Source organism: Lepisosteus oculatus, chromosome 28 (assembly GCF_040954835.1).
Source record: "Lepisosteus oculatus isolate fLepOcu1 chromosome 28, fLepOcu1.hap2, whole genome shotgun sequence".
Lineage (NCBI taxonomy): Eukaryota > Metazoa > Chordata > Actinopteri > Semionotiformes > Lepisosteidae > Lepisosteus > Lepisosteus oculatus.
Window position 1 is genome coordinate 8,919,977 of NC_090723.1, and position 10,424 is coordinate 8,930,400.

The 10,424-nt window shown below is 46.7% G+C and overlaps 1 protein-coding gene across 3 annotated transcripts; it reads right to left on the bottom strand.

Annotated features, from left to right (window-relative positions):
* Window positions 1-2,384: 2,384 nt before the first annotated feature.
* Window positions 2,385-9,718, bottom strand: LOC102690228 (BEN domain-containing protein 6). 3 transcript variants are annotated; one of them, XM_015362380.2, is made up of 7 exons: window positions 9,130-9,709; window positions 8,766-8,861; window positions 7,003-7,062; window positions 6,807-6,912; window positions 5,758-6,008; window positions 4,238-4,424; window positions 2,385-3,181 (listed from the first exon to the last, which is right to left on the bottom strand). In XM_015362380.2, the coding sequence occupies exons 1-7, from the start codon at window positions 9,256-9,258 to the stop codon at window positions 3,018-3,020; spliced, it is 993 nt and encodes a 330-aa protein (XP_015217866.2). In that variant the 5' UTR covers window positions 9,259-9,709; the 3' UTR covers window positions 2,385-3,017. The 3 variants fall into 3 exon arrangements, with proteins under 3 accessions (XP_015217866.2, XP_015217867.2, XP_015217868.2); XM_015362381.2 differs by having other exon boundaries at window positions 9,160-9,705; XM_015362382.2 differs by lacking the exon at window positions 2,385-3,181 and having other exon boundaries at window positions 4,265-4,498; window positions 9,130-9,718.
* Window positions 9,719-10,424: the final 706 nt, after the last annotated feature.

Below are 10,424 nucleotides of genomic sequence, written 5' to 3' on the forward strand. Positions count from 1 at the left end.
AGCAGTTGTGAGTTGCTTTCAGTCCTAATTAAACAGCGATGCTGTTGAACAAACACTGTCAAGCCTCCCGAGCTCCCTTTGCTCTGTCAACACTGCCAGATTCACAGACCACGCCGGGCTGGCTGTCTGAAGTTAACTGCGATCAGATTGCTGGTGTGTCACACATGTGGAAGTGGCTTTCGGCCTGAGCTAACCAGAGACTGCAACCAGACCACACTGCGCCCCTCCCTCCCCCCCCAGTCAGAAAGCACTATTTCGTGTGTGCGGACTGAGTGAACACAAATAAACAGTGAGTAACCAGGCGGAGCGGAGCACAGGGTTTTGAGACAGCGCTAGCAAAGGGGAAGGGCGGAGATTTCACGCCTGGGCACTGCGTGTACAAAGAAATCAAACGTAGCCTTCAGAACCTCTTGCACGGAGAGCTACACAATGTTGTCACTGGGTGCTTCTCTTCTGTTAAAGCCGAGTCCCACAACATTGTTCTGGTCTTCTCCAGTACGACAGGGTCTCCAGTGACCAATCCCAGCATGCATGATGTTAAACTGCACTTCAAGTGCTGTCTTCTTGAAGCCTTACATAAGGGGCGGTAGCACTGTGGCTCAGGATCTGAGCCTGTGGCTGGAAGGTTGCCGGTTCGTATTCCGCGGCCGGCAGAGGAATCCTACTCTGCTGGGCCCCTGAGCAAGGCCCTTAACCCCAACTGCTCCAGGGGCGCCGTATAAATGGCTGACCCTGCGCTCTGACCCCAAGCTTCTCTCTCCCTGGCTGTGTTCCTGTGTGTCTCATGGAGAGTTGGGGTTTGCGAAAATACAAATTCCTTGTGTATAATAAAATTGGCTTTATTATGTAAACAATAAAGTGATCTTAGAGCAACAGTGAGCCAGAGGGTAATTTAGTTCAGCTTTACACTGCAGGCGAGATTCGAATAGCACATTGCAAACAGGTCACCTGCTGCAGGGTGTGCCCTCCAGATGAGGAGACACACTGTGGAGCAGACAAGCACTATGCAGTGCAAGTGAAACTGCAACAGTTCAGGACTTCAGATTTCTGCTCTGGTTATCTGCAATTTATTCACAACGGCCACCCGACGAACAGCAGAAGAAATCAACACAAATACAATTAGAGACCAGATTCCCTTTGGTTTTAAACCCTTGATTTGAAAATACATGAGCTGCTAAAGCATGTGCACATATAACCCACCATTGCTAACCTATTTGTTCCTCTGGAAATTCCTGTTTTGGAGAGCTCTTATTGGACTTTCAGATCGGTCAGCCAAGGTAAATTGTTGTGCTCACTCATCTGCATAAGTTACTGGAGGTCATTTGACCCTATACAGCAGGACAAGCAATTTTCAGATTGGAAACAAAACATTTATCATGCTGTGCAAAAAATGTGTGAGCTGGAATTACAAACTGTATACTGCACAGAAACAAGAGTGTGGATACAGAGCAGTAGAGGACACAGATGATTCAATTTAGTTTACAAGCAATCCTTAGATATGACTTGTTTTTCCAGTCCTTTACTGCTATTTAAAATTATTTTTATATATCCCATTTCAGACGTTAATGTGTTACCTGGGTGATCTTTTTAATCTTAGGTTGCAAAAGCACAGCATGTAACAACTTACACTGTTAACTTTACTAAACAAAGCTTAATCATAATTACCAGCCATTCAAAGAGAGCAACTGCAGAATTACAGCGTATGGTAGAGATTGCAGGGTTATTCATAAGCCCAAGTGCTGTCCTCTTAAGTGTCTTAGGTCACTAGGTACAATAGTACACTTATGCTTAGTTTAAATACTGGCAGGCATTAATTCTGCATAGCTGATCGGCAGATCTTGGTATAAAATAACTGCTTAAATAGAGATTTAAAAATCTTTTGGTTGATGTTCAGGCACGGCTTCTAGAAACTCCTGTAACCTGCTTCTTTCAAAGTGGCTGAAGAAGATGGGCAATTTCATAAACTGCAACATTTGTACCTTGAACAGGCCCACATGTAATAAAGTTGGCTGTAGCTGATAGTATTCCGTAATTGTATTTGTTTCTTATTGTGCTCTTTGTTAGAATTAAGATGCGTTGAATGCAAGTTGTATGATCCTGTTCACAGACGGCAGGTTTGCCTTTATATAAAACGAGGCTGGGGATTTAAAGTGTAGCACACATCCTCACCCAGGGATGTTTTATCAGCAAATACAGCAAAAACCTGTATCGATACATTCACCAGAAAAGACTGAGAAATAGTTGAAAACCAAACATTATTTAATTAGTAATAGTCGAGACTTGATTAAAAAAAAAAGTAAAAATTAAAAAAATAACTAATTCTAAGCTGAGTTAATAAGAGACCAGAAAAGATACATCAAATCAGAGATACACTGAAAACACAGTTTAAGGAGAATCACATACTTAAACTTTTATTACACGATCAGGCCTCTGAAGCGGATCCTTTTGCTTTATATACGGTACAAAATAAAACGGGTCTGATACAGAAGAGCAATTTGATCACAGCTACTCCTGTCTGCCCCCCTAAATATCCAGCGCTGGGGGGGTAGGGGGTAAGTCTACAACTCTAACCTGCCTTCAATCACAGCAGGAACTGGCTGATCAACGCAAGCACGGTCTCGTCATTTTCCCAAAACAAACAGGAAGGGGGGAAGAAAAGTTCTTTCAGTTGTTGGCATGAGACAGTCCATAAAAAAAAAAAGAGGGGGGGAAAAATCTTCCAGGGGGTCCACAAACACACATTTGTTTCTCTCTCTCCTCCCCCCCCCACCCCCGCCTATCAAACTTTCAAACTCCCGCTTGGCTTTCAGCCTGTCGGCGTGCCTCCTCGTTGCTGGGGTTTGTCTTTCAAGCGCTCCGCTCATCCGTGTTTGAAGTTCTCTGCCTGCGTCCCACCACACAGGATGCTCCCTCTCTGCGGACAGGGGGGGGGTGGGGGAGGTGGGGGATAGGGGGGCGGCGGCGGCAGCTGTCTGCGGCGCAGCGTCCAGGAGCCCGTCGGGCCGGGCCCGGGGGTCCTACGTGTACGCCGGGTCATCGGGCGAGGACTCGCCCCGCACCTCCGTCTTGGCCGAAAGGTGAGGCTTCCTCCTCAGCCTCTTCGCTTCGTTCTGCAGCTTCTGACGGATGTAGCCCTTGATTTCGGCATCGGTCTTGCCTGGGAAGAAATACTGCACCGTTCCTGGAGGAGCATTTTGTGTTTCAAAAGAGGAAAAAAAAAAAAAAAGACAGTCAGTTCACATCGCTGCTCTGATCATGTGTTAGAAAAGTTTACTTTAATCTGCACGGGCGTTTTGCACTTTATCACGACTTGATGTCCTCTCTCCTCTCGAGGTCTCTTTCCTCTCTTGGTTCTTTGCCTTTAGCATTTCTGCACCAGCGGCCCTCACTAACACCTCACATCTCCCTCCCCTTTCACCATCAGCGCTTGTCCAGGGCCAGGCTCCTCGAGAAACAAGCAGCTCACAGCAGTCTGGAATGCTGGTCCATTATCAAAGATGGCTTAAGGAGGAAAGATTTATTTGATGTCTAATGGGTCTGCCTGCGAGTCTTCCGGAAGGGATTTCCCTGATGTAGACAAAAACCCCCAAATATGTGAGAAGTCCCCTCAAGGAGGAAACGTCCAGAGCTTTTCTTCCATTGGGATCATCTAGATCACTGTGCAGCTGGAACGCTTATCAGAAAATAAAGAGATTTTAAACATCCCCTTCTAATCCTTAGACAGCAAAGAGCCTGTGTCTCTGAGAAGTACAAAATATATCAATTCCATTTAAAATTCACTAATAATCCCAGTATACCATAACACACAGGCAGCTATCTCTTGACAGAACTGATACTAGACTGCTAAGATGTAGGTAGGAACCCTTACAATTTTCCTATTTGTAGCGATTGCACCTTCCTCACAACTGCAACCTGCCTTTCTGCTGGAGACAGTCATAGCTCTAACAGTTAACGTTGTAGCTTTAACTGCCTGGCCTGTCAGACTCCCAGACGGGCCTGCGACCTGCAGGGCTACACGCCTTGGACTTACTGAGACTTTTCTAGCACAGAAAAGAACAATCCTACACATTCTAAAGGCCCCGTTAGGGACTGTTCCAGTGGCATGCTGGGACATCTCTGCTGCGACGCCACGCGGCTGGGCCTCGGCGGCGTGGCGAGATCCGGCCCCGTGGCGCCAATGCCCGCGTGCGCGGCGGAGGGCAGCGGCCCCGGGCCGGGGACTGGGCGGCGCGCGTACTCAGTATGGCCTGGACCTCGTCGGCGGGCAGCGCGGGCTTGGGCTGGCCCCTCTTGTTGTAGACGATGCCGGAGATGGAGTGCGAGGCCAGGCACTCGCGCTCGTACAGCCCGCGCAGCAGGTCGTTGGTCAGCTTCTGCGCCGTGGCGGTCGTGTTGCAGCGGTCCAGCAGCTCCAGACTGATGAACTGCTCCCGCCGCGGGCAGGGGGAACAGGACAGGCGGCGTCCGAGAAGGGCACGCAAAACGAGACCGTTACAAGCTGCAACAGCGATAACTTGAGGTCATGTTAGTGCCTGTCTTATCGTAAGGCAGAACGCCGAGTTCCATCCTTAGAAGTTATTAAACCGGCTGCTGTGTTAACTAATAATAATAATAATAATAATAATAATAATAATAATAATAATAATAATAATAATTGCTTACACTTATATAGCACTTTTCTGGACACTCCACTCAAAGCGATTTACAGGTAATGGGGATCCCCTCCACCACCACCAGTGTGCAGCCCCCCCCGGATGATGCTCCAGTCCGCTCCCCACACACCAGCTCTCAGTGGGGAGGAGAGCAGAGCGATGAAGCCAGTTCAGGAATGGGGGTTATTAGGAGGCCATGAATGAAATGTTTTACTTTTGGCTTATTTTACTGCTGTAGCTGCCTGGATGACCACCAGTATTACAGCAATCCCATCCTTGCAACAGGTTCGCATTTTCTCTCTTTGTTGTGAAATCTGTGTGGCTGAAAGTTAGCGCTACAAAAATCTCGAAGCGTGAACAGAAACAGGTCTTTGAAAGCAGCCGAACACAGGCTGGAATAATTTGCTCGAAATGCGCTGTCATTTGTTTTTCTCAGTAAGTGCTGCCAGTCTGAACCCTGTGAAAGAGCCGGCTTTTATTTAGACAAACGGTGCGGGCACCCTGGTGCTCATGAGAAGAGAGGCCCTTTTAATAAGGGGGAAGGAATCTGAAAACAAATGAATTAAGACACGAGCGGACTCAAACCCTAAGTGCCAAACTTTCCCTTTTCCTCTGTAAGCCCTAGAATCATATTGGTGTGAAGCTAATTGCATCTGCTATTTTTTTATTTTAGCTATTAACAACTTGATATAGTACTTACAAGTGTGTAGTCCCAATACTCAACTAAAAAATACCAAAAAACGCCAACTTATTTACCAAACACCAAAATATTTACATTTTGCAAAAAAAAATGGTTAAAAATACCAAGAGAAATAGTCATGCCTTTTCTTTTTAACTGTCCCTGCCCTCTTTAACCACAACCCCCTGGTTTTAAATAATTAAAACTGTTCTACCCTACTTGTGCAGCTGCTTCAGACAAGTTTGTGGGAGTGTGGAACAAGCCACTCAGCCATGTTGTTGAAGCCAATATCCTGTTTCGTTTCAAGAAACCAAGACCCTTGGTTCAGTTAATTACTAAATACCAAATGAACTTGACCAGGCTGAATGACCCGGCCTCTTCTCTCATGTAACCATTCTGATGAGATTTCCAGTGTACCATATTTACCTCTGGAAAAAGAGGCAGTCCATTCCTCTGCGAGTCCTGGTGTGGCTCTGGCTGCCCGTCCTGCGCCTGGGAGTCCTGCTTTACCCACTGCCCATTGAGGACAGCAGGGGACGCCAGCACGGCCGGCATCATGGCCTCACCTTCCACCTGCACCTGAGGCATGCTGGGAGACGGATCCTTATCAGCTGCACTGGACCACACCTGAGTTCTCTCTATCAGAGCCTCCAAGTTCCTCGCCAGTTTCCCACAGGCTGCAATTAACACACATGACAGTACCCCAATTACTGGTGAAGGAATAAGCACTGCAACATGTCTGATTGGCATGTCTCCTGTGCAATCTGATGTCAAAAGAAGAACCCCTCTTCTTCCAAAGAAGATCATTCCCCTCACTCTATCGAGCTCAACAGCCTCCAGCAGATAAAGGAGAACCTGTCCGGCATCTGCCATACTTCAGAAATAGCTCTTCCCTCCCTCTGGTGCACATGAAGCTATCTCTGAAGGAGATTTACTACTGTTAATAAAATAGCAAATAACCAACTGTAAACGAAACCGATTTCTCAGAGGCACCCCTTCCGAGTTCACTGAGAAACTATTTCTCCAGGCAGGCCACTGGTGAAGGTGTTCTTAACCACAACTGGGCAGGGGGCGTACGTCCGCAAAGGTGTGAAGAGAAGACGCCCCTGTTTTAGGGAAACTAATGCACTGTGTTAGCACTGTTGTGCCAGCCGCCTTGCAGTGCTGTGGCCTCGGGTTCGATTCCGGACCCAGGGGCGCTACAGCGCGTGGAGTTTATACGTTCTCCCCGTGTTCAGGTGGGTTTCCTCCAGGTGCTCCGGAGGCAAGGGGAAAACTGGCTTCTGGAAAAACTGTCCCTGCTGGGTCCGTGTGTGTGCCCTGCGAGGGACTGGCACCCCCTCCAGGGTGCACCACACCAGCGCAGGCTCCGGCTCCCCCATGCCGCTAAGCTGCATGAACAGGTTGGAAAATGGAGTCTGACAGTGGAGCCCCCTTATGTAGTCTAGCCCCCCGGCAAATTTTGTTGGTTTTACCTGTAAGGCACCGTATTTGTTCCTTCAAGTTTTCCATTTCTCTCTGCATACACAACACCATTGCGATCAGCTCCGATTTCGACCGCGACTGCAGGTAATCAGAGTCCTGCAACGACACATGTGGTCACTCCCCAGTCTTCTAGCTGCGCGTGCGGCAGACAGCTTGAGCAAGTCCTGCCCGACGTCATCCGCTTACCTCTGGGGTGGAGTCGCTGTCCGTGAAGTTCTCCATGGTGGGATTTTCAAAATCAAATGCCTACGTAACATAAAAAAACATTTTACCTGATTTGTTACTTTAAAAAACATTAATATAAACATCCCCTTACAACCATTTCTCTAACCCTTTTTATAACATAAACCTTAACAAAAAAGCTCTGCTGGAGGTTGGGTATCAGAAACCGACAAGATATGTTTGCATTGATTATGAACAGCTTTTTTTAAAGCAAGCAACCTGAGACCCATCTCCCAGCAATCCCAAGGTGCTTTGGGCTTTAAACGGCTAAACCCCTTTAGCTTCTTCTTCTGCAGTTGCATGCCAGTAGCTAGTAAGCAAAGATAAAACAATGTAAAGTGTGGAAAAACTAAACTTCTCCAAATGGCAATGGTTCCCTGCTTATAAACACTTGCTTACAGTTGTGTTGGTAGTCAGGCATGTTTTAAATCTGGGCCCAACACACAGATATCGGACAATAAACTTTGTTTATTCTCAAGCATCTTGCGCTGAACTAGGCCTGAGTCGGAGGGCTCAGAATTGTGTTCTGCCCTACTTATGCTAACGCAACATGAATTCAACATAGAAAGCTTTATCAGCTGACAACCCTAACATACACAGATAATATAGTCCATGTCATACTATGATATGTAATCTGTCACGATGTGACACTGTCATGTCATGATAAGATATGGCACGTATTGTGATGCAGTCAGTTATAATGCTGCTTATTATAAAATTACAGGCCCGGGTTAGGGAGAAGGCCGTGCTGAATACAATCTTGGAAGACCATACTTTCTTCCCCTCACATGGTCTGCCTCCTAGCTTCGTTTTTATCTTGTTTTACTGAAACAAATATATCAAAACACTGCACTGTGCTGGTTCTTCTGCATGATGTTCCGAGCCATCACAAACCTTGTTTTTGCAAATAGCAAGATAAGGGGAGGAGGCAAAACCACAGGTCCTGTTCAGCTCTCAATTACGCTGACATTTTGAAGTAAGAAAGTGTGTGAGCCTGCTTGTGAGGAGTGAAAACTGACAGTGTGTCTGCGGCACATTAATCTTCTCCCTTATGCACACTGTGTTTCATATTAGGGGGGTCTTAAAAGCTGAGCGCTGAACACGTTGAATCTGTAACAGAATTGTAAGTGCATACACCAAAATGTATAAGGGTGCCTAATTTTTAGGCGATTTTGAAAGTTTTTCTGTAACTGGTAAAGGGTGTACTTGACCCAACTCATGGCCGAGTTATGAACTTTATTGGTCAGTTGGTGAAATATCCATCTCGCCGAGCTGGTAAAAATAAAACACACGATGACGACAGTGATCAGCACAAAAAAGAAACACGCAGGTGTATTTTAAAATCCCCCCCCCACATGAGAATATGTCGTGCGCTTAAATCTTTTTGACATTTGTTGCTTTCAGTGTGGTTGCACATTGTAAATCAGCGGCCTACACCCCGGCCTGGTGCTGTAGGGTTGTTTTGGGGAGCCTGTCATAGCTACCCTTCCTTAACATGCTGACACCAACTCTTTCATGTATTTTACACGCCTCTTGCGTCGATTTCCTACCCCATCTGTGCTAACAGCAACAAGAAACGTATCCGAGGTGTCTTGCCCTTATGTGTGTCTTTTGAAGCACGGCAGAGCCCCCAACATAGTATATTCTCTCCCCATGTACCCTCACCTTACAAACTTCGCCCTGCGGAACAAAACATGAACACAACGAAAACGTTAAGCAGTGCCAACCCTCATTTTCAACTTCTGGAGGCCGGCGTCGGGTGAATTTTCGTCTGCTTTTTCTTTGGCGGAGTACATCTGCTTCCTTCTCTTCTGCAACCCGTGCTGTAAACAAGGGGGAAAGAGGAAAAAAGCAAACATGTTTTAATTTTTTTTTTTTAAATAGGAAAAGGAGAAGAAGTCAGTGTAGACGTTCACCGCGGCTCATCCACAGGCGACAACAACAACAACAACAACAACAACAACACAAAAACACTTCACACACGTAACGCTGCGTTTTCCTCGACCACTTTTAAAGAGGGGAAACAAAGCGAACGGGGACCCTCCCCGGCCACAGACCCACGCAAGAGAAGAAAATGTTTTTGCTACATACACATAAAACCTTGCTGTGCACCGTTCTTACGTCGATTTCGTCCCGCTGGTCCTCGTCATCCTCGTCCTGTTCCTCTTCCTCTTCATGTTCGTGGTCGAGGACGCGCTTGGCTTTAGTTTTTCTTCTCATCTCTCTGCCATTATCGTGTTTGCGCCCAGGGAAACCGTCTCAGCTCCTCCGGCATATTTTCTTTCTTTTGTTGTTGCTGTTGCTGTTCGGCCTCTGCTGCCCGGACAGGGGGGGTAAAAAAACAGCCGGTGACCCCCTTGTTCCTTTCTTTCTCTTTCTTTCTGTTTCTCTCTCTCTCTTTCTGCCCCCCTCTCTCTCTCTCTCTCCTCCGGCTTCTTCTCTCCTGCGGTCTGGCGGCGGGACGTGTGACGGTTCACACTGGAGGACAAAACTGCATCGGTCTCGGCTGCCCTACTTCAGGGGCTGTGTTTTTTAAATTAAAATAAGAAAATAAAAACGAGCGATGCTCCCAGAAATTACAGGGGAAACTGTTGTGTGTGTGTTTTCCAGCCTACCCCCCCACCACCTCTCTTCCTCCTCCTCTCCTTCCCGGTGTCGGCGTAACGTGGCACCGAGGCTCGGAAAACCAAGCACTTTCAGAAACAAACAAAATAAAGGACTACAAATGGGTTCGTGTACTAAAAAAAAACAAGATTGTTTAAAATTAAAAATATTTACTTTTGGGGGAGGGGGGGGGCGTTCGTTACGTATTGTTTATCCGTTGGGTTGTGTTTTATTTTGGGTTTTTTTTTCCTCTCTCGGACTGTGTCTGCGTATTGGGGAAGTTAGATTCGTCATCCGCTCAGAAACCACACACACGGAGGGGGGAGATGGGTTTATAGTGATGGAAGCCGGCTGGTTCCCTGATTGCTCTTTTGTGGTTGTGGGGGGCGGTGAATGCGTGTTTTTGTATCATTGTGTAGGTGTGTGAGTGAGGGAGAGGAAGGTAACACTGGCCTTCCTCTCCCGCGACGAAGGAGGCAAAAATGCTGGTCATGGGTAAAAAGAAACAGTCGTCATAAATTAAATTAAAAAATAATGAACGCTTACAAAAAGCGTTGTAAGTTATTTCAAACTCATTCCGGCTGTTTCATACTTTCTTTAGATGCTTTGAAGCCAATATCCTAAATCCCAAAACTGCATTTGAGCTTTGGGCACTGGAGTCATTTTGATAGTGGCGTGTTTAGTTGCTGAGCTGTGAAGTTAACTGCGTAGTAAATTATTAGAAATGTCTTTTCATTTGTGAGCTGGGGATGGCTAGGGGCTCCAGAGATACCATACAGTGG